At 39.4% G+C, this 25,357-nt stretch overlaps 1 protein-coding gene across 1 annotated transcript in view; it reads left to right on the top strand.

The window, feature by feature from the left end:
- The window catches only part of nell2a (neural EGFL like 2a), a 164,713-nt gene that overhangs the window by 63,228 nt on the left and 76,128 nt on the right, over positions 1-25,357 (top strand). The window contains exon 13 of the mRNA XM_033968522.2: positions 18,699-18,824. Within this exon, the coding sequence (XP_033824413.1) occupies positions 18,699-18,824 (126 nt within the window). The remainder of the gene's footprint in view (positions 1-18,698; positions 18,825-25,357) is intronic.

Genomic DNA, 25,357 nt, shown 5'->3' with positions numbered 1-25,357 from the left:
TTTGTAGCCGCTGGGCCCTGAGGGGACAGTACAATGCATCCACTGTTTGGCCTCCACTATAATAATGTTCTGCAGTATGGCTTTGTGTACGGAAAACAGGCCTTTTTTACAATTGCGAAGATGAAAACTTACATACCAAATGACCCACACATTGTCATTGCAGAGGAAACTATATTGGCACTTTTAGTAGTCGTGAATGGATTTTGTAGTGGTGAAACTCTGATCGCCAGTTTTGGAATTTACACAAAGATTGATAAATGTAAAAAGAAATAATAGTAATAATAATGCTTTATTTGACCCAAAGCTTTTGAAACCATTATGAAGAAGCCTGCATGTCTCAGAGTAAGCAAAAATTTACTCAACTCTGTATTTTTCTCTTCAAAAGAAAACCACTCAAATATAACTGTGAAACAATCATTCATAGACCCTCAATTTAACAAAATTATACTTGAATAGACAAACATCTCTAAAACTACTAGCAACAAGATACTGGTGGGGGTCTGCCACTTGCTTGTCTCCATGGAGATGTTACTAAGTATGGCATTACACTTGTTTATCTTGCTTTTATTTGATTGGAGGTATTATTAAACATGCATTATCTCCTTGAGTGGGCACGCCTCTCCACAGATCTGACCTATAACTTGGCCTGATGGCATCACCTGCTTGTCTCCATGAAGATAGAGAAGTTGCATTTCCATGGAGACAAAACTTGTGCCAACACCAAGGCCAAGGAAGGGATCAGATCTGTGGAGAGGCGAATAAGTTTATGAAACATAGAAAATCAAATTCATTACTAAATCTATCAGGATAATTACTTTACTATCAGTATTTATGATGAGTATTTTGCTTTGTACTAGTGCGGAAGTTTTAGTTGTTTTTTTTTCTGTTCTACGTTAAGATTAGAGCTGTAGAGGATTAAATAAATAACTTTTATGACTCATTATATATTCAAAACAACCGCTAAAGTTTTTCAGTTCTGCTGTTCATTTATTGCAGCATCTATTGTACATTTAGACTAATTTCTTGGAGCTTTAAATATTTTCGTATATCGTCTATAATATATCACACTTATGTTATCGTGTGAAGGCCTGCTCATTACTCACATATCGTTCATCACATTTTACCAACGCTATTCCCTTGAGCACAAACTGATCACTTCTTCCAACTCGGATATGGAGCTGATTTTGTGTTTATGACGTGGCTTTTATCGCCGCGTAGATGAGAAGTCCCAGTGCGACGGCTGAGATGAGAAAGTAGAAGGCTGGAGTCTGTTGTATTGAACGCAGCAGGAGGACCCAAAGACCGCACACACTCCAATATGGCCGACGCAGACCGCAGCTCTTTAAAATAGCGCAGGGCCGTGGAGAGAGGGGCTGAAAATAGCCCGTGAGATCATTTCTGTGTAAATGTTTCATGGGAGAAGCAGTTGGAGACACAGGAGGAGAAGGAGGAGGAGGGGGGTAGAGGGTTGGAGGAGTGCGATGGGGCAGGTGCTTGTCCTCCTGTAGACTATATGTGCATCATTACTGTAGAGTTCAGTTCATTGCAAAGACGTGGTGGAATGAGTGTCTCTGAATTGAACGCAGGAATATGAAACTGAAATGAAAAATAGTGACGTGAGTGAAACGTGGTGGAGATTGCTTTTTGCTGCCTGTATATTGTACTGGCTTTTCACCTTATTCAGGAAGTTAAAGCACACCTTTTATGCAACCATGTTATAGTTGTTTCCTTCTCATTAACGCTTTCAAAGTCGCATTCGGAGTGATTCGTGCGTGTTTGAGCAATCTTTAATCGCTTATTTTCAAGACGCCATGTCCCCATTCAATTCACCGCGTGACGTACTTACTTCCTTCTCCTATTTTATTTCCTTAATTGGTGATACGCGTAGGATTTTCAGTGTTGCATAGTCCTTCTAGTACAGCTACATGGCTCTTTGTTGTGATGATGTTTACTTGTTTCTTTTATTAAGTCGTTTTAGATGAATATTATAGATTAAAACTATATAGCAGACACAAACACAATAGGTCTTTATTTTAACTACTTTTTGGTATTTATTCTGACGCTGCTGCTGTCATTTTGCAGTAACCTCATAATCGATTAGCTGTAGCAGTTGTGGTTGTAGGAAAGGAAGGTAGCGTTGATTGTTGTAGTAGTTAAAGTATAACTAGAATAACATTTCTACTGCCATCGTACAACTAGACAGCTAGAGTAAAAGTCATTATAGAGCTTGTTCCCGTAGATATTTTAACAATGTTGATACTTTGCAGTGACATAACGCTGGGGGTGTTCTGTTTGTATGCCTATGGTGGAATGTTCAGCAGTTATCTTGGTGGCACAATGCACACATTCGCATTAACTACCAAAAACTGATTTAAACATTTCTGGACTTGAGTGTCATGGCTGTAATGTTGTTTCATAGGGATTTGTTTAACTGCACACATTATCTCATCTGTTGCAGTTCCAATTAAATCAGTTCTTTCTGGTCAAATTTTGTTAAAACAAAGCTCAGATTAAAGCCTAACTTGAGTAACAGAGCTTCAGACAGAGCAGTGCCTACAATTAGCATCACACCTCCAGGGAATGTTGATGACATCAGCTGCGAAGGATCAATAATAACCAAAAGAGCTGTGGAAAAACCTAATAAACTGCTGGGTCACTAGTACTGTATTTTCCAGATTATAAATCACACTTTTTTCATAGTTTGGGGTGCTTATACTCAGGTGCGACTTATACTCAGATGCGACTTATATGTGAAATATATGTTTTTATTTTCTTCATTATTATGCATTTTTAGGCTCATGCAACTTATACTCAGGAGCGATTTATAGTCCAGAAAATACGGTAAATGCCTTTATAACACTAGTGTCGTATTCACACCATAATAGACGGTTTATTTTGTATTTAGCATCTTAAAATCTCCATTGATTTAACATGAGGGTCAATGAAAAATCTATGAGCTGTGATGACACAATCCCGAGCCCTCCTTAGTTATATATTTGCATTACAACATGTATTTTCTTCTTGTTTGAGCCACATTATGTAAATATAACGTTTTAATTGTGTAGAGATTTTGTAAATGTCTCTAACTCTGAGTGAAACTTGTTTGTAGTTGAACTTGATCCCCCTCTTCATCACAGCAGCGTAAAGCTCCAGGCTCAGGCACATCTTCCATTGTTGTGATTATGAAATGCCCTACTTTTCTCTGTAATTTCACTGTGAGAATTTCTGCACAAAACATGAGCTGCTCTGGTGTCGTGTCACCTAAAAAAAGGAAGAATACGAGACTGTATCCCTCTAAACCCAAGGCCCATATTACCCAGTTGTAAGTAAACTATAATACAGTGCATGCTTCTTTTGAAAATGACTACAATAAAAAACATGATCTCAAAATTGTTTGTTTTACATCGAAGCTTGGATATCTGAGTTTCAAACTGTGAAAGGAGGAAGTAGCTATTTGAAATCTCACTTGTTCCCAGCTCTCACAAACCCTCTGGCACATTGCAGGTAAAATTGGATGCAGACAGCACACAGCGGTATAATTTTGTTTTGCAATTTTACAATATTCTATGGGAGGAGAAACAAACTTTATTTACTTTTAATCACAAAATGTTATTACTTTATATGCTCCTCTTCATGGACCTTCTGATAGTGCAGATGTTGAGTTAGTGTGGTGTGGTTTTGGTTTGTGTTGCTTAAATTCATTAACTCTATACTGGGTCATTATTGTCCTTATTTGTCGCAATAACACATTTTAAAGTTCGATAAATTGACTTTAAAAATAGTGCAAAGAAAAGGTAGACACGATAAATATGGATCCCAAAATGAAATATTCAATTCAGTTAAGCATCATTATAATCCACCTGCAGCCTCTGGAGACGGGCTATTTTGTAACGAGTCCAGAGGTGGGCAGTGTATAGTGGTGTACAATATGATTTAAAGTATATAAGTAAGTGTATAGTTCCAGTTTTCATATAGTGAACGATAAGTCGATATAGTAATGATCATGAAAGGCCTATTATTCCTCCACTTTTGACTCTAAATGCTACTAAACCACACTTTTTTTGCAGTGGCACTTCCGATTAAACGAGAATCCCATCCATTTAAACAGAGAATTTGGGAAAGGTTTGCACTGATTCTCTGGGAACCTTTAAAACAGCTTTGTAATCCCTATAAAATAATGCAATAATGCAAACTACTACAATCCCAGTGAGGGTGGCGACGCCCACAGCAACATCCAGAATAAGGTGAATAAAACAACTGTACTTTAGTTGTAGTTTTAGCCATGACTTTCAGTTTAGTGAACCAAAATGAATATATTAGTTGACAAAACGAACACTGCACTTAGATGTAAGATTTTCACCTCTCTTCCTCCGTGCCCCACTTTCCCTACGGCTAAAGCAGCTCTTACTCTTGTGATTCTTTTGCCTCTGAGACTGACAAAGTCTACACCATGCCCTCAATTATTGCACAAATAATTCATATCTACGTCTCCGTGAAGTAACTGTGCTCGTTAGGTCCTGTACAGGCCACAGACACATTTAATATTCAAAAGCAAAGGCTGCAGAAAGTATTAACTACAACTACCTAGATGTCATAATACCAGATGTTCAGTAAGAGCCAGATTTTCCTTTTGTTAACATTATATTTTACTATCCAAAAGGAACATGATTATTTGACTAGACCCTAGAACTTTCCATATTACAGCGAAAAATCTTAGCAGCCTCCATCTCTCTTATATTCCCATGTGGCCTTATATCTTTTGTGATTCAGGTCGGTTCATAGTAGTCCATGGGCGTATACTAGTCTATGCGTCTTATTCTTGTTCTGACACAGCTCAATATCATTCTAAAGATATTCAGGAAAGGCTCTGAGTTCCCACAATAAGTAACTTTTTATGAAGCCTACCCATCCCGCTTAAATTTCCAAAACTACTTCACTGTTTCGTCCTTTACGTCAGCGTTAACCTTGAGCGCAGATGTGGGCTGACAGCTGCTGATTGGCTGATTGGACTGAGCGCTGATTTAAACCCTATTACCCCGACTGCTAACGTTAGCCGCACTAAAACAATACGACCAGCGGTGAGAGGATAAGGCCTCTGCGCAACTGTAGCCGCATATACATCTCCATTAACACACTCCATTTTCCTGATTGGAATGTCATACGGAGACACGTGACGCTCCCGGATAAGAAAAACTGCCCTCGCTTTTATCACCAAATTGAGTGGTTGGGGTCAAACTTCTGCCACGCCACAATGGACAGCCCGGGATAGTGGCACGTTTGACTTGGAAATGCATAAAAGGTGAATTAATCATGGTCCTAGCTACGAGTGGTGGTCGCTATATGTCTTGATTAGCGCTTAAAAGCCTCTCTCACGCACTCACGAACCTGTCCCTGTCCGACATTAGCAGGTGATTTATTAATGCACAGTTAATGTGTGATAAAGTGGGGATTAGACAAGCCGTTTACGCTACGCTAGCAACAGGATACGGCTACAAGGAAAATAAAAAGGGCACTTTAGATAGGGTGCTTATATAGGTTTTCCGCATTAACCTAATGATTTGCACAATAAGCTAAATGTGAAGGTTGAGTGTGTCGTTTATAACAGGGAAATGCTGATTAAGAATTAAAATTGTAATAATGTATGTTGTAAATATCCAAATAAGGATGTAGAGTAATATTTCTGCACTTTTGTCTGATACTTAAACCTCTGAGTAATACATGTTTTAGCCCTTTTCTGTTCGATTGACATAATATCGTCTGGATCTTGTTATCGGCATACTCAGAAATATTACATTTTTTGTTATTTTTGTCAGTATTGCCCACTCCTGAGTTGTGCTGACAATGCTAGATTTCCATCGGCTGTTTTAGACTCTGGCTTTGAGAATTGGACAATTACACTTACAGTTTTGATGCAAGCCACATCTGTGTTATTATTTGTCAAAAGTGCGACTCACCAACTAACTTAATATTCTCCTTTCTCCTCCTTTTTGAATCTATCTCTCCTCTTTTGTATTGTATTTTCGCTATCTCTCCTCTAAACGTGTGCAAACCAAACATACTGATGGAGCACTGTGCGATTTTTCTTGATTGGAGAGTCTGCCAAGTGTTTGTCTCCATGAAGATGACCTTGCATCACCTGTAATCTTCCACAGTATGGCATTTAGCATTTTTACCTCCATGGAGACAAGCAGGAGATTCCACCTGGTTAATACAGGTCAGATTGGTGGAGAGACGAGTCCACTCACACTAAGAATGCCAGTTAAGGTATGTTCAAGGTATTTTTGAGAAATAAAAACCTGCAATTGAATAAATACAAGCCAGATTAGTTTGCCATACTGTGGAACATCCTCCACAGAAGCAAGCAGGTGGTTGAACCCTCCCTTCAGAAAAGTTGCATAGTAGTGTTGTCACAATACTAAAATTTAAAACTCAATTTTGATAATAAGGAATCAACTTGATACTCAATACCGATTCTGATAGCACAATGATAATAAAACACTTTATTGTGTCCTTATATCTGTGTTATCTCTGTCATAAACTCTGGGAGATCAAAAATACAAACTCGGGGTAAAGTTTGACAGCGTTTATTGCAAACAAGGAAATGTGAATGTTGTTGACGGAGCAGGTCGTAGGAAGCTGGGTCGGAGGCTCATGTGTTCATACCAGTCATGGAGAGCTGGATCGGAGGCGGAGGTGCAAAGTGGGTCCAAGAAATGGAAAGTGGCAAAAAACGAGAAAAAACAGCTGAGTACGATGACCATAATCACAAAAACTAGAATGAGCCAAGCGGAACTATACAACGGAGGATACACTGATGATCTGGCGGCATTTGTAGGATCCTCAGTCCCTTTGTTCTCCCGAGGTGCAGGGTTGATTGCTCATGGGCTGCAGGTGTGTAGTGGGTGGTGCCAGAGTCTCCGCCCAGCTCCAGGCTCAGACACAGAAGGGAGGGGAAAAGACTGGGATCTTGACACCCTCGTTGGTCCTGGTAGGTTCATAGTGGTCCATGGCCATGTCTCAATTCGCCAAATGCACCTTTTGAAGGTACTCTTCGAAGTACTCCTCAAAGTGTAGTTTGAAGCTTCCGGACAAGAATGTGCCCTCCTCAGTGTAGCCGCCATCTTGCTAAAGTGGGACAGGCCTAAACCACGGACCGTACTTCCACCGCTGTCTTTGAGCGTACGATACGTACATTACGTACGTTATTTTTAATTATTTATTATTTAATAGAAGAAAAGTCAAGATGTCACCGTCGCAGACGTTTCTTTCTGTTTAGATTGAATATCAATAGGCAAATATAACCTTTCTCAACTGTAGCTACTTAACAAAATATACCTTGTGAAAATGTAATAACAGAGACAGAGGTAACAATATAATTTTGACATTCATGGTCTATAAACCAGAGAACACTGATTAGTTGTACATAAAGTGGGATATTGCAGTTTAATGATTCGGTATTTTGGCCAGTGGCTACACCACTTTAATAACAGTAGAGGGCACTGTTTCCCCTCTATGCCGTGCCAGTTCTTTTCATCTTATTATTGTAAGGTTTTTTCTAGCAGTGCTACATCAAGCTAGTGTCTTGATTTATTAACACTAAGGTAAATGACACATGCCCACGAGGGGCTCAGACCTATGGAATGTACCGGAACACATGAAGATCTTGTGCACGTCTCAGGACTCTGTTCTGTTCTGTCCTTTCCTGAGTGTCCGTTGCTTCATTGTTCACATTACCTGTGTGGAACTCATTAAACCTTCTGACTTTATGTTTCAGTCTCTTGGTCTTTGATGCTTACAATAGAAACGAACATTCTTACATTATTCTTATTGCAGTAATAATTTCTCATGATAATAATGTCTTCTTATTGTCTAGCAATAACTGCACATTCCTTTATTCCATGTAACTCTCCTCCTTTATAATCATCAAACACACAGCCTGTACTTATCTTTATTCAGATTTAACAGTTTCATGTCGCTCTGTTGTAGATGAGGTAAACCAGTATGAACAATTGAATGTGTATTGTGCAGCGGACTGCATTTTCTTCTCTTTTTTGCGTAGTCGCGGTGCATGATGGGATATAGCAGTGCGTGAAGTGTGCATGAATGCACGCTTCAGTTACGGCCAATCTCCATGGAAATGCTGGAAAGGGCAGGGCACGTTTGTTGGGCGCATTCAGTCGGGTGCATTGAAATGGGACAGCCCTTGTAACTGCCCTTCGACGCACACTTCCAATGGTGAATCTAAGGCCATTTTGGCGAATTGAGACACAGCCCTCGTGTGTATACTATGTGTATCTATGTATATGTCTATGTGTCTTATACTTGTTCTGATATGGCTCAAGATCATTCTAAAGATATTCAGGAAAGGTTCATTTCTGTCCGGTTAATTTAGTATTGATCGACTTTTAGTATCGATACCTGCTCAAATGAGTATGTAGTTTCAGTTCTAGACAAACCTATTACATAATACACCTTTAACTTAGGTATTCTCAATGTGACTATTAAAAACGCACAGTCCAGGGATCGATTAAATTGTTGTTGGCCGTGTTTTGCCCAAATAAACCCCAGTTTCCTTTTCACTAATGGCTGCTGGATGTAACAGTTAGAGTTGTGTTTGTGCTGGTTAAAACTGTGTGTCTCAGCAAACTGCAGCTCCTCTGTGACTTCCTAATGGGACTCAGGTGTGGGACCAATGCAGGACTTCTCTACTGGGATGAGCAATAGACCGGAATGTGGCTTTCCAATTTATCCTGTAATTAAAGCAAAAGTTGGTAATTTGTGTGTTGGATATTTTGTCTTGACAAGAGTTTAATAAAAAAATGTTGGCAGCAAACTATGACATCATTTATCATTGTTAAATTAATTGGTCTCCTTTGAAAAAAAAAATACTCTTAGTGTTCTGTACTGTTATAAATACATATAATGAATGGGGCCTTTATATTATTAGTTATTTGGTAAATAGTGAAATGTATTCGTGGCTGTAAGATTTATGTTATATAGTGCCATTTTAAAGACTATTAACCATTCAAAAAATGATATTTTGTTTAGTGGTGGTAATAGTAGTGTAGTAGGGTAGTAGTAGTACTCGTGTTTGAAGTAGGTAGTATTAGTAATAACACTGATATGGTACTTTTGGGGTACTTCTTACATGTCTGATCTAAAAACTGACAAATCACACACATCTTGTTTATGAAGGATCCCTGTAACATTAGACTTTGTCATTTTAAAGGCCCTTGCTCCCGTGTATTTGAGCAAATATTGTATAAGCAGCTCTTGAGGTCATAATAAATCCACGGTGTGCTGGCTGCATCTAATTAGAAAGCAGTCGTGAGCTGTCAAAACTATAGCACGCCTCACATCAGCTGTTTCCTTTGTACAGTAAAACGACTCACTTTGAGACAAAACTGTGCTATTATCATGAGTGAAATGTGGTGCAGTGGTTCAGATAAATGCTTTTAATGCTCAGAATGCTGCAGATAAATGACACAGGAAGTAGAACGTGTTTACTGTAGCAGCAGATTCACCTGATCCTCGCTGTGTGGATGTAAACAGACACACATGTGGAGTTACTTTGAAAGGACACTTCAAACTACATTCATAACGCTGTTTTGTGGACTGAGAGTCATTATTTGCGAAGGACAAATTCTAAAGGATAATATGAACGAGATGCTGCAGTTTAACTTTACAGAGATGAGTCATAAAGTTGCCTCATTACTTTCACGATTTCCCGAGTTTGTATCTGTCGACTCATTGTGTTGGTCACTCCATCTGACCGGGACACTTTGTTTTACTGGCTGAAGCAGTAGCGATGGTGTTTTGTGGTTACTACATGAGAGAGCAGCTCAGACGCCACACACAAGGAGGGCAGCTGATTAAACATCATATACGAAGATCCAAAGTCGGGCTTAAGGCTAATTAGGATGTTCAGAATAAATACCGTGAGTGAGGAATAACGTTGGACCACTGCAAACCGTTAGTTTGTTAACTAGGTATGTCTTTCACGTTTGTAAGGTATCAGGTACAGTGCTTTTTAGAAAGTCTAATCTCTAAAATGTATTTATTACTTTTGCTGATCCATTACCTAAAGCAAATCTCAAGGTCCTTTCCCTATAGACTATAAATCACTCGTCTTTACTTTTTTAGACAACCACTTTTGTATAAATACCCTTAAAATGGCTGAAAGTATCTCTGCCAATTAAGCTGACTGAGCACACAGACTCCCATTAGAAAACAGGGAAAAGGCTTTTGTGGAAGTGCATTGTCTAAATACCAAACACTTCTCAGTCATCAATCATTGTAGTTGTACCTGACCCACAACAATGAACGTCAAATGAGGAGCACACAGGGGAATTGGGCAGTGGTGTGATGGGCGGGTCTATTGTTCCCTTTATATTAAAGAGGCTTTAGGGACCAAAACACTGGACTGTGTTGTTAAATGAAGTCAAGAGGTCATTTTGTGATGGTCTGACATGTACAAAGTAGGGATGTCATTGTCCATGTTTAGTGTTAAGAATTTTCTGAGAAGAAATATCCCGATTTTAGAATTGTTCACTATTATTTAACGTGGTAAACCTATGATTCACTGTCATTGAAATCTCTGCTACATGTGATCAGCTTTATGAAATCAAACTTTCTGAATGAAAATGTGTCATTAATGTGGCATAAAAGCTGCATTATATTTATACTTTTATGAGCAGATTTAATTTAATTTCCTCTCTCTCTTTTACGTCTTATTAGGATATTATGGTGATCAGATTACTCATGTTTGTGAACAAATGCTGCTTCTCTTTACATACAGTTGAAACCAGAAGTTTACATACACGGTATAAAAGACACATACGCTTTTTTTTTTTTTTTTTTTCTCACTGTCTGACATGAAATCAGGGTAAACATTTCCTGTTTTAGGTCAGTTAGGATTATCAAAATTATTTCTATTTGCTAAATGCCGAACTAATGAGGGAGGGATTTTTTAGACAGTTTTTCACTACTTTCTGAAAAGTCTGAAGTTTACATACATTTCATCAGCATCTGGTACCATTGCCTTTTATACAGTGTATGTAAACTTGTGGTTTCAACTGTATACACATACAGAATTATTGATGAATCATCTTGAAGAGGGACAGTAATCTGGTAGAAGGATGATAAAGTTAGCTGCAAAAAATTGGGATGTCAAATGTCAACGTTTTAGTGTTACAATTAGAAACATCCTGATTTATCTATTATTCACGATTATTGACACCAAGACCAAACGGTAGTGAGTCTTAGGATCCATCAAGTATGTTTTGGGTTTTTTTTCCAATACCATTTTAGATGCCAATTTTTTGTCCTAATAACCCAGGTCTACCAGTTAACTACAGGCATGTTTAGGCATCTACATTTGTAGGTCCTATATTACACAAAATGGACTCTTGTGAGCTTTCAGCCATGTTATAATGTTGTTAACTCATCAAAAACATACCTGGAGTTGTGTTTTGTTTGTCTCAAAATGCTCTGTTCCACCTTGTGATGTCATGTAGTGGTAGTTTTCAAATTAACACCTCATTTTATCTTTAGTTCAATAGAGACGGGCAATTCCAAGTCTGAAATGATCCAAATGATTCTAGTGAAGGTGTATAGACTTTAAAAACACAGTGGAGCACTTCCTGTGTTACCACATGACATCGCAGTGTTTTGAAAAATTAAATATGCAGGGTTTATGTTAAACATATGTGAATGAAACAAAACACAACTCCAGGTCTGTTTGTGATGAAGAAACATTAGAACATAGACCAGAAAACAGCATAATATGGGTTCTTTAAGATATAATGTTGTGATGTATATAGACATTCACAACATCAAATCATTTATTTAAAGTGGGGCTAAACACCTAAACTCCACCCACAACCATATTTCAAATAGAGCTGCTAAATTGGACAATGCCTGTGGACTGAAGAAGAGCGTGACAGAGGAGGAGGCGGGGTCTAGAAGTATAAGGAATAGTGTGATTTGTTTAACAGGTGTCCACACTTCAAACTCCGCCCCTGCAGCCAGGTGTTTGTAATCAGGAACACCTGGCTGTAATCAGGACAGTCTTACGTGAAGTCACCATTACCAGAAAGCTGCAAATGTACCTAGTTTGTACTAAAGTTGCAACAGGAACTCAGTGTGTGATTCCAGCTCCCACAGATGAATGCTGTGTCCTTGAGCAAAACTCTTGATCTACCTGGACCCAGTGTCTGCGCACACTGGTGTATGAAGGGGTGTGTGTGTGTGTGTGTGTGTGTGTGTGTGGGGGTGTGGGGGGGTGTGTGTGTGTGTGTGTGTGTGTGTGTGGGTGGGGGTGTGTGTGTGTGGGTGTGTGTGTGTGTGTGTGTGTAAGAATGGTTCCTTGATGTAATAGTGCATTATGTTTTTAAGCTGCTTTTTTTGGAGACTCGAGAATCACTCCACACCCAGTAACTTAACTTCTGTAGCCACATTTGCCCTGGGACCTTTGACTATCTTGTAACAGCTGATATTAAACCCTCCAGCAACACATTTTAGTTTCAGCCCCACCAGCTGATGAGCCCTTGACTACAGTGACTTCCAGATGGTTGTCCACTTGGGAGGAGAGGAGCAGAAGGCGCCGCTTCATATGGCATTTGTGGAGCTCTCTCACACAGACACGGACACAATGTTATTTACTCTGACTAGCTGTGTCCGTGATGAGGGACTGTCTGTTTGGGGTGACATTTTGCGGGGGTCAAAGGTCGCCAGCGTGTAAACAAAGCGTGTAAATGTGTGTGTGGAGATACGAGCAGGTGGGGAGTATAGAGGCTCATAGCAGCGCGCGCACAAACTGATTGGTTTTGTCCACCGGGCCGCGCTCTTCAGTCAGTGGCAATTAGCCTGCTGACATTCAGAGCCACGCGACCCGGCTCAGCTACATATGAGAACTCGGCCTCGGCTGCAAGCTAGACGGAATAGCGTTTCAGAGTAAAAGCATTGAAAATTTGATTACAATGTAGATTTAAAATGGGTCAATAGACAAATTCTTTATTCATCCTGTTGGAAATTCAAGTGCAAAGAACACATTTGCTTTTCTTTTACCTCTCCTCCTCTACCTGCCCTGATGTTTGCCCTTCCTACAACAACAATCTGTGTTTTACCTGTGTCTCAAAGCCAGCGCTCGCATTAATTAGCTTCCATTCATTCACCGAAGGACGCGCTCGCTTCAATAGGTCTTCAATGATTGTCTTGGGTTTTCATTTATCCGCGTGGCTTTTCAATGGCAGCTGATGCAGTATTGACTTGGAGAAAGAAAGGAAGAGAGAAAGTCTATATAAAAAAAGCAAATACCAGAGTTGTACGCAGTTCTGTGTGTTGCTCCATACCCAAGGACACACGAAGCGAGCCCAATGAATGCCAATGCACAGCTATTGAAATTCAATATCAAGTACTCTCTCTGCAAAAGCATCTGGCACAGAACAGATTGAGAGGTGAACGCTGCTCTGCACTTGTACCGCGGATGAATGCAGAGCACGAGTAATGAATTGGTAATGTCAAGGACTCGTGGGGCTGTCGCTCAGATAGGGACAGGATTTGACCACAGATATCCAGAGGAACAAGGCTTGAAATGAAACTGCAAGCTATTGTGTATTGTTGTATTATCGTGTTTAATTGTTTTCAAACTGCATCTACAGGGCTTTATATAGTCATTAGAGTTGTCCAAAAGTACTAGTTGGACCTTTCTAGAATACAACTAGGATAAGACTTTTAAAGATATTAGAAACAACTATTAGTCAGTGATGAAAATTACATTCTATTTTTCTATAAAAGGCTGAATGATTTTTTACATCTGTTGAATGCCCAGCAGTCTTTATCAAGCCTTTCTCTTAGTATCAAAATCAGTCACTTTCTCAACTACTGGAGGCAAATTATTAGTGTTGTTGTTTACTCTTTAAGGATGGCAGTAACAAACATGGATACATCTAAAAATGTGCATTAAAGGTCCTATGTTACACAGCATAGTTTTTAGTGAGCTTTAAACCATGTTGTCACCTCCTCAAAAACATTTCTGGAGTTGTTTTCTGTTTCATTCACGCATGTTTGAGTAACCCTTTCCAAACGAGCCTTAAGACAGCTGCAGTACATCCAGAATGCTGCTGCTCAGGTCCTGACTAGAACCAGGAAGTACTTCACACATGTGTCCTGTGCTCAGGTCTCTGGCTCCTGTGGCTCAGAGAATAGACTTTAAAGCAGCTCTGTGTGAACAAGTCTCTCCATGGACCAGCACCAAAGAACATCTCCCACATGTTAGAGCCACATGAACCATCTCACATGAGGAGGACTAAACCAGGACTAAATCAGGACTAAACCAGGACTAAACCAGGACAGAACATAGGGAATCAGTGTTTCAGTTTTATGCAGCTAAAACCTGGAACAGTCTTCCTGAAGATATGAGACAGGCCTCTACTTTGATCATTTTAAATCCAGGCTCAAAACAGTTCTTAGCTGTGCATACGACTGAAAGCACTCTTCTCTTCTCCTTTAATGTTCATTTTATGATGGCTATTTATGTTTTGATTTGTTAAATTGTGATTTTTAAGGTCTTTCTTATTCTGTAAAGCACTTTGAATTACTTTGTGTACCAACTGTGCTATGTAAATAAACTTGCCTTGCCTTTATATTAATCTGTCTACATCTCAAAATCTCAAAATGCTCAGTTCTACCTTGTGATGTCATGAAGTGATTTTTCAAGTTAACAACTAACTTTTTACCTTTAGTTTAGTATAGATTGGCAATTCCAGGTCTGAAATCATCCAGATGATTCTAGTGAAGGTTTATAGAGTTTAAAAACACAGTGGAGCACTTCCTGTGTTACCACATGATGACATCACAAGGTGGAACAGAGTGTTTTCTGTTTAAGAGACGAACTCAGCCTAAATATGCTGGATAGGTGTGTTAAACATGTGAATGAAACAAACACAACTCCAGGTCTGTTTGTGACGAGGAAACATTAGGACAGAGATCAGAAAATAGAGTAATATGGGCCTTTCAAAAGATACACCTGTGGTAAAGATATTCTATAACTGTGGAAGTGTAATATTAAATGTGTAACTTTTTCTGGAATTGTGGAGATATTACGACTTTACCTGGAATGTTCCACAGTATGTCATTCAAATGTGTTCACGGAGATGGAAACAAGCAGGTGTCCACACTCCACCAGAAAAGCTACATATCTTTATTACTCTTTTTTGCCCATCAATGTTCAAAATAAGTTGCTATTTTCTTTAAAAGCTCGTGAACGTCTAGACGCAACATTCATTGCCGGGGCCAATATCACAACAACAGTTACCTCAATTCACTTTACCAGCCAACTTCCGCTGTCCTTAGACCCTCTTTCAGCAAAGGGAAAAATGAAATACAAACTAAATGGTCCAACTGCTGCGAGCGTTTCATAAATTGGTACTTGTCACTCAGAAATCGCCTGCATTTGACCTCCTCTCTCCGTTCATTACCCGTCCCGGTCTGTTCTTCGTCCCTATTATTTTCAATTGCATTCGGTTGCGTCACATTATCAGGATTATTTTGTTTACCCTGGCTGAGTTTGATGGTGTTTTTAAAGAGCCGGGAATAGCCGTTGCTGTGGTAACGGTTAATATGGAACCCAATTTGAGAGACAGAGAACGAGACGTGAACAGCAAAACACACACACACACATTTGATACATTACATTCCTAAAGCCTGCGTTATTAAGCAGCCTCCCAAATAAACTGTCAGACGCACAGCTCAGTACGGTTCAGTGACTCAGCTCTTATTTATGTGGGGAAGTGTGCGGGCTGCCAGGAACTTTCACAAATTATAGTACGAGAGATAAAGTTAGATTCCAGTGAGGTATTGAGTGATATCATCAGAATCAGAACAAGTTTTATCGCCGTAGTCGGTGAACAGAATTCTCAAACTAGGAACTCGCTTCGGCATCACGGTGCAATGGAGCTCAACTGTCCCGCGCCGGCTCCAGAGGTAAATTTTCCATTCATTTTTCCCATGGACATTACAAAAATTCAAATATTAAGCGTTCAAAGGCATCGTAGGGGCTAACAAGCTACGTGCTAATTATTTTTCCATAACACGGACGTTTTAAGTCCAAAAAGGCCGTTTAAAACGCAAGATTCAGCAAAAAGCTTTAATAACTTCAGTTCGTAAAGTTTCAGAAGCAGATCTTACATAAAATTTTAGGTGACACGTAGATGATTAACCCTGAGCTTTCAAACTTATTTATTTATTTTTTTTTTTTTTTTGGAAAGTCTATGATAAAAATGAAAGGGAAATTTACTTTTGGAACCACCACTATTAAGCTCCGTATAAAACAATTAATAGTAATAAAAGTAGTCCTTAAAAACTTTGAATATATACAAATATACAGTTCATAGATATATGTATGTGCATAAATATATAGTAGTTTATAATGTTATTTCCCTCAGAGACAGTATAAAACCATATATAAAACCATATTCTTGCATTCTGACACAAGACATTTTCAGTTATGGGTGCCATTTTGAGGACTTTTAACCACTGAATTGAGAGACTCCTGAAACCATGAAAAGGACAGGCACCACAGATGATAAAGACAAGAATGTAGAATAATAGTCACAGTAACTTTTAACAGATTTGACCTTCATTTACATGGTGAACACTACACAATAATAATACACCATCAACTACAGTAGAATATAATGACATTGTTGGGGTTACATGTTATTGTTACATAATGTACTTCAGTAATAACTATAGTTTTGTCACGCACTTTCCTGGCTCTGTATCTGTGACGTGGGAACTCTTTAGTGTCCAGGTACCAAACAAGTGAATAACTGTTACACTGCCCTTTGCCGCTGCCGTACATCGTACCACCTACATACCGGTATATTGTGCTAAAGCTTATAAAACATTTACTTTTCTCAGACACGCTACAGAGTTTGTGAAAAGTTATGACATCAAGGTTACACGGAGTCAAACGTATCGCCATGGAAACTGCGGAGCTGCTACTACATAAACACCCATTATTCTCACCTTTTCTGTGATGAGACTCCTCTTTTCTGTTTAACTTGTAATAGATTGTAGATGTAGTGTTGAAAACTCCGCCCTCTCTGTACTCTCAGTATTTTAGCCTGTGTCACAGCCTGATGAAGACAAATGGCTGTTCCTCTGCTGTAAGATCCTGGACTGGGACAGAGCCGCAGCTTCAGAGGTCAAAAGAAACAGGCTTCACTTTTATAAGCTTCGAGAAGGAGTTAGGAAGTGTTAACCAAAAGTTTTTAAACATTGCTGTGAATTTCGTGGCATGAATTTAAATAAACGTCAGGAAAATGCACTTGTGGATAATTATTTATAGTATATTTTTTGTTTTGCTTGGGCCATATTTACTAATGCAAATGTGGTTATAAATTTCAAAATGTTAATTGATATTTGCGTATTACTAGTTGTTTATTTAGGCTCTTGCTTTCTGATTTTTTACCTGTTAAATCTTAGAGGGCTGGTTCTGGTTTGGTCCTATTCTGGTTTAGTCCCAGTCTTGTCCAAAAAGTCAACAAGGAACATGCTGGAGGTGTCTTTGGTACAGTGCAATGTAATGTATTATTTAGAATTTTTTGCTTATTTTGTAACTTTTTATTCAGTTCAACTCAATTCTATTTAATTTCATGAAGGCCAAATCACAACAGTAATTGATTTAACCAATGGAGACCTGTTGCAGAACGTCCCCTGTCCTTAGACTCTCCTTCTCGGCAAGGAAAAACAAAAAAAAAACTAAAAACAAAAAAAACAATAGGAAAAAGAGAAACTTTGAGGAGAACCACAGTGAAGGAGAGATTCACTTCCATGGAAGGGCAGCTGCAAATGTGTCCAGGACTAATGTGCCTCCATTTATAGATAGAGTTCAAGCCTGTAGGGACAGAGCCACTCAACTAAGGGACAGAGGGAGGCGTACCACAGTAGGGTAGGGATCATCCTAGCCAAGTATTGGATCATTCAGCCAGGTGAGGGAAGGGAGGGTCCAGGTTCATGGAACAGGATCAGTGTCAGGGCACAGTAGGAGATTTAGGGTCCAGCCATCACCGGGCGGTCAGTGGGAGGGCAACTGAAACAATTCCTGAGTGGGACAAGGAACAATATGTGAATAGCAATGAACTAATTCCAGATGAACTGAATAGTGAATGTTGTTGACAGGGAAGGTAGGAGGACAGTGCTCAGGTTACCATACTTCCCCCAAAGCTGCTCCTAAGGCTGCTTAACTAAAACTGTGGGTTTTATTTCTGCTCCTAACTAGCCTGACCATAAGCTAATTCAAAGAGGAACGTTTTAAGCCTGGTCTTAAATGTAGAGACTGTGGGGCCTCTAACATGGGCAGAAGCTGATTCTATAACACAGGAGCTTGGTAAGTGAAAGCGCTCCCTCCTACTGTGCTTTTACTCACTCCAGGAACCACCAGCATTTTGAGAGCGGAGTGCGCTGTTTGGCTGATATGATATTATAGCATCTTGCAGATAGGAAAGGCCTGGCTGCTGCATTTTAAATTGGTTGACAATGTTTATTCAATCAAACATTTTGTGGATATCCTCCAAAAATACTCTGACCTGTCCTTCTGAACCTGCAACTAAACTGAGCTCAAACCCAAAGCCCTAAATCATTCCCCATCCATATCTGACCTCACTGTTGTCTTCCTCCTGTGCTGTCTGCAGATATCGACGAGTGTGCAGAGGGTAAACACTACTGCAGAGAGAACACCATGTGTGTGAACACACCCGGCTCCTTCATGTGCATCTGCCACACCGGCTACATCCGCATCGACGACTACTCCTGCACAGGTGAGAGGCTCTAGCTTATCTCACAGGGAAATATGCACACGTTTAAAGGGCACATATACAAAATCAAAAGCTTTTAACTATATTGTAACACTTTATCAGTAACTTCCTCACAGTTGTATTTTGATACATGTATGTTTGAGTAATCCTGTGTTCATTTGAGGGTTGAGTGCTCAGAAAATTGTAGTTTTCACCTTTCCCCTATCTCCTCCCGCTGTTCTGTACTTAGTTGCAATTATCAGTCATACATATAGGGTTAAAAAATGTAACAGGGAATCTCGACATATTTGTCACCACTCGTATTTCTCTCATTTGTTGGTAGATAAAACATTTACTACATTTATTTCATTAAATCAATATTGTACAAAATGTACATTTACAAAATGCAAATGTAAAAATTGGCCTTTAATAGATCTAAGAGAGCTAAAAAAACAGGACAACAGCAAGGTGTAACTATTCCCTACACAGTTGTTATGTCTGAAAAGGTTCAGAGGCTTTTCTGACAGCGTGGAATTCCAGTCTATTTCAAACCCACAAACACTTTAAGACAGAAACTGTTTCAAAGGATAAAACCCCGAGCCATAAACAAACGTGGTCTACTCCATTCAGTGTAGTGCAGACTGCACTGAGCGTTACACTGGAGAAACTAAACAGTCACTCCATAAGAGAATGTACCAGCACCATCGAGAGAGCAGCTCAGGAACCCAGTCTGCTGTACATCTCCATCTCAAAGACACTAACCACTCTCTTGAAGATAATGAGGTTCAGATCTTAGCCAAATAACAAAAATGTTTTGAGAGGAGAGGAAAACAGCGTGATAGCCAGAATGCTAATAGGTGTGAGAGCACTCATTAGGGGTCTGAACGATTATGTAAATATGACTCAGGCACACTTCACACTTAATGTGGTTCAATAGACCTAGCTAACATGGCAGTGTTCATCAGTAATCTGATCAGAGCTGAAAAAGCCACTTGGATGAGCAGCGAAACGTCTTCACTCTAAAACTTGTCCAGTAGACAGAATTGAATGTGTCTTTTGCTTTGGCTAATTATTGATGCAATCAAGTGTTTTTGTCCTGCTCAAGGACACAACAGTATGCTTTTTGAGTGAGGGGACTGAAGTAGCTATCAACCTGCTCTACCACCAGTCCCGTATCAGAAGTCACACTGCGTACAATGTGCAAATCTAAATGAGTTGAGTTTAAACCTGTTTATCACAACTTGACAACTACAGGCCTTGTTTAGCATTGGTCTTAGCGCTGTCGCAGAATGAGTTGGCTGCAGTCTCCACACAGTTCCTCATGGGTGGGTTGGTTAATATGCATTATTTGAGATGGCTGTCAGTGTGATTTGCGGTGATTAAAACGCACCCCTGCTCCGGTCGATAGCGCGCTCTCAGCTCTATCAGAGGAGCTGCGGCTGTCGGGGCTGTTTACATTGTGCACATTACCGAGCATATTTCTCACTGATTAATCCTGCTTGAATTGTTTGGAGTCTGTTCCTCCACTGCACTTCTGAATATAGTCTGAATATACTCAAAAACAACTGTTATATATACTTTGCAATATTAAAAATTAAGGGAATGCACTTCTATAATAATGTTTACAGTCGTTGGTGTAGTTAATAGTTAGTACTTAGTAGCAGAAATAGCAACAGCAGTAGTACTAATAGTGGTAGTAGTAGAACTAGTGATAGTTGTGCAGTTAAGAAGAAAACAGGATTTAATGGTAACTTAAAACATTTTTTTGGTCATTTTTCTGGTCGAGGATCACCACCAGACTGTCTCCATGGAGATGTTATTGTTTTGGCTGTAATGTTTGCAGTATGGCATTAAACTCAAAATGTCCATGAAAACAAGCAGATGGTGCCCCAGGTCAAGTTACAGGTGAGATCTGTGGAAAAGCGAGCCTGCTCACAGTAGCAATGCCTGTTTTGCAAGGTATTGTCATCAGCAATAGAAACACCTGAAATTGAATAAATGCAAGATAGACACGTTTAACACTACAAGTGAAGCAATGCCATCCCCCTGGAGACAAGCAGGTGGACGGCAAGAAAAGTCACAAAACACATCTTTAAATAGCTTGAGCTAATCTAAACATTCTCATCATTTAACTGGATCTCATTTAAAGGCACTGTATCTTAGAAACATGAGAAACAGCTAATTTATTTTGAACAGTTTGTTATTCCTCTTTACCTCATGCATTCAGAGCCTCCTAATTATTCACCACACTTAGTTTATAGGCACTTTTCATAACTTTCAGAGATCTGTGCAGAGTTATGCCGTGACAGTAAAGTTAACAACAACTAGCATGCAACACACACTTCCTGATTGTCGGACAATAAAATACTTTCTAATTTAAAAAATGCAGACAGGATGCAGCTGAGTTGTTTTGACCTTGAGAGCTGTTTATACAATATATCTGATTCTGAACTGAGACATTGCTACATAAACCATCCTCCTGGCTGTTGTCCAGATAAAATCCATACTATTATTTTTAAAACTTTTGTTTTTAAAACTTTAATATAAGTTAAGATAACCATCCGATCTCTGTGTGAAGAGAGTGAGGACGTGCTGTGTGAATCCATGAGTCTGTGATGGTCTAAACCTGAGGAGCTGTGAGCTCAGCCACAATCCATTTGTTCCTGATTAAATCATAAAGTCTGGTTCAAAGAAAGAGAGAAAAAAGTTCCTTCAATCCCCAAAACTCCCTCCTCTTTGCTCCCTGACTGCTTGCAATCGACCTAGAGCCCTCAAAATCTCACTTTTCAGATCTAGTGCGTAATATAATGGTAATACATCTTGTCTGAGATGCTGCTTTTCCAAATATGTTCTTAAACTTTGGGAGAATCTCCAATTAAAATATTTTATACGTTAAAGGTACACTGTGTAACTTTTCTATTGGAGGGTCAAACCTCGTTTTATTGTTTTGCCTGGAATACTCCATAGTATGGCTTTGAAATGACCAATCTCCATGGAGACGAGCAGGTGAGGCCAGGCCAAGTTATCAATCCACTTTATTTTTACAGCACATTTTACAATCAAAAGCTGTTTCCAAAGTGCAGCACATAGTGACATAAGGCACAAATAAATAAAATCAAAGTTATACGTATATAAGTTATAGGTCAGATCTGTGGAAAGGCAAGCCCACGCTCACTAAGAAAGTTAAAGTTTAACGCCATAGAGACAAGCAGGTGGCGGACCCTCTACCAGAAAAGTTACATAACGTGCCTTTAAAGTAACTTGCTTTAAATTTACATAAAATATTAGAAAAGTGACCTAACATAAATACATAAGGTCTATATTTATTTGATTTTTGATTGCTCCCATCACTCTTCCTAGAGGAAATTCTACTTTACTTCCAAGTGATAAAGTCTAGGAAATAAATTAGTGTTTGATTGACACACAGCTTCATAATATTTACAAAATGAGTGAAGTAAGTCTGGTATAAGGCCTGAATTACAATAGAAAGCCTGTCACAGTTCATTTATACGACTTCACTTTGTGTCTTGGAAGAGCAGCATTGTTCAGTCGGCAATTAGTATTTCTCATAACGTCTTCCACAAAGTCTTTCTCCCTCGTTCCTTCCGAAAAAGCTGCTTTAACTTGTTTATTCCTCAGTCAGATTGTATCATGATGAATGTGGTGAGATTGCCCAAATTGGGAGTCTAGACAGAGAGTGAATCAGCGTCTCGCCTCACATCCTGCTCTCCAGAGACAAGGGAAGCAAAACAATTAAAGATAGCAATGTTAACTTTATTTTATGCTTTTTTCTGAAACTTTTAGTTGTAGTGTTAGTTTTAGTAGAAGTAGTAGTGCACCACTCCTTCAGATATGATCATAGCCTGTATAAAGACATGGACTAAGGGAGTGTGACATCACCCATAGCGTTTGGCTCTATGAAGCTAAAGGAGGTTAGCCGTTATAGGGGTAAAGTTAGAGCCAAGTTCCATATTAGGATTTCCAACCATGAGTGTCATAGCAACCAAAGAGCAAATCCGGAGCGAGTATGTTGAAGGTAACGCCCCTTCCAGCCCGCACTACTGGTTTTGCATGAAGTGGGCCCTTAGCAACGCTGTCAATCAAACCTGTTGCTAACGTTAGCAGGAGTGACATCAGGGAAAGTAGGCGGCTGATTTGTCTGTTATTAATGATCATATCGTAATTTACAGACACAATATCAATATCATCCAGTCTTAAGTGAACTGGAGCGGGAATCGTGCCCATGATCACTTCCTATTTGGAACGTGGTGGCTAGCAGGTTAGCTATGTCCATTTATATATGCAGTCTATGGATATGACTGGCTTTTAGCACCATTTTATAATAACTACACCTTAATTAGCCTTAATAAAACTTGAGGTCAAAATATGTCCACTTTGTTCAGTTTGCATCTAATTTTAAAGACTGAGATTACTGACCGAGAATCAGTGTTAGCATGCTAGTTGTTTTACAGTGATGACAAGACTCCACTCTGGTCTGTGAGAGTTGTGAAAAGCTCTTATAAACTCAATGCAGTGAATAATTACAATATTCAGAATGCATAAGGCAGGAGTGTCCAACCTGTAGCTCTCCAGCCTTTTCTAAGGACCTCGCCAAGGCATTTCTGAATTATATGTATTATGCTGAATAAATAAAATTTGATGAATTACCATTGTAAATGTCATGCCTGACTTTTTGCACTAATAAATGGATAATGGCTTATGTTTTATAGGCATCTAACTGTATCCCATTTAAGTCTTGCCGTGGCCTTATATAGCCTGTGCTCAATTTCTTGCGACCTCTAAAATTTGTAGCTTCTGGCATTTTGGTTTTGTAAAGGTAGCTCACCGGAGGAAAAAGGTTGGAGACCCCTGGCATGAGGTAAGTGAGGAATAACTTTGGGCCACTGCTAACAGGTACAAAGGCGCTGTACCTGTTTTTATAGAGTGTTACCTTTGTGTAGTTTTGGATTCAACTTGGATTTTGTCCTTCCAGTTAACTTCAAATTCTCAAACCGATGTCTTAGTTCAGTAGTAGTTTCCTAAGTTCTTGGACCACAACATTGTACTTCTACTTGAGTAACATTACTTTGAAGTAGTGGTACTCTTGAGCACATTTTTGGCTGCTCTACCCTCCCCTTTATATCTACACAATGCTCCAATCACATCCTTCCATCTCTCTGTATGTTATTTATTGCAGACTGACACATTTTCTTGCCTCTCCGGTTGTGCGCATGTTGTGAACCGCGATGCAGTGTACCCCCCCCACCACCCCCCACATCTGCTCCCGCCTCATCCCTGCACGGCTGTAATTAAAAAAGCCATTAGCGCCAATGCAAACGTACACAGCGGTGAGCAGAGTTATCCTGTGGAGTTATTGGAGGGTGAATTATAGCTGTAAGACATGGCAACACAACGAGCTCCGTGTGAGGATTGCTATTCCCCGCTCCATCTCAGCCCCCTATAGAGCTGCTAGCTGCTTCCTCTGTCAGAAGCACCAAAATATACGCCGGAGTTACAGATGGTAGGGAGAGAGGTAGAAGAATATGACATTGAGGGAAAGATATTTTAGGTTAGAGCCATGCGGTCTTTAAAAGGGCTGAACGGGTTGGGGAAAAATATCTATTTATGATAAGATTTGAGATTTATGTTTTAGTTGGATCCTGTTCAAAGTAGCGTTGTCGCAATACTAAAATTTAAAACTCAGTCGACGCTCAATACTGATTTTAAAACCACGGTGATAACCAAAAACACTCTTTATTTAGACAATAGAATGCAATTTTCAAACGTCAAATGGTAGTATTCCCATGTGGCCTTATATCAGTGGTCCAAGTAGGTTCCATCGTGATCCATGTGTGTATACTAGTCTGTGTGGTCTACTTTTTTTAGTATCGATACCTGTTCACGCGAGTATCTAGTTTTTATAGTTTCAGTTAGTATCTGATTTTCGATACTTTTGACTACACTAGTTCAAAGCGTTTTTGATTTGATTGCAGAGGCGCGAGTCAGACTTGAGTCACCATTTTGATGACTTCAGACTTGATAAAAATGGGCGTAGACTCATGACTCGACTTGGACTTGAGCCTTGTGACACGAGATGACTTGATGCTTCTCGAGATGTAACAGTCACTGAATTACTGTGATATCTTATCGTCAAATGTCTTACAAAAATATTGGGGGCCGTCACAATAAATTGGATTTCAAGCTCCGTTGCTTAAATACATCGTTTTAATGCAGCAACAGTGAAAACAGCGGGAGCTACCATGATTCTTTGCTCCATTTCAGTCGGACATAGTAAGACAAGTTACTCACTTTTAAATCTTAATTCTGTTAATTTTGTGCACCTCTCCAAGATATCACCGTAAGCACTGTACTGTGAGATTCGAATATTGTTACATCTATATTTGTTGCATAACTTTTTTAAGTAGTGTAATTTTATTTAAAAAGCATTTAAATTACAAAAATGCAAGCTATATTTGATTGGGCTTGAAGTGACTTGAAGTTTGAAATAGAGGACTTGGACTTGGACACGACTCGGACTTGAGTCAGACTTGAGGCCA

Source organism: Periophthalmus magnuspinnatus, chromosome 6 (genome assembly GCF_009829125.3).
Source record: "Periophthalmus magnuspinnatus isolate fPerMag1 chromosome 6, fPerMag1.2.pri, whole genome shotgun sequence".
Lineage (NCBI taxonomy): Eukaryota > Metazoa > Chordata > Actinopteri > Gobiiformes > Gobiidae > Periophthalmus > Periophthalmus magnuspinnatus.
The sequence above is the reverse complement of the archived record's forward strand: the minus strand, read 5'-3'. Positions and strand labels throughout refer to the sequence as shown.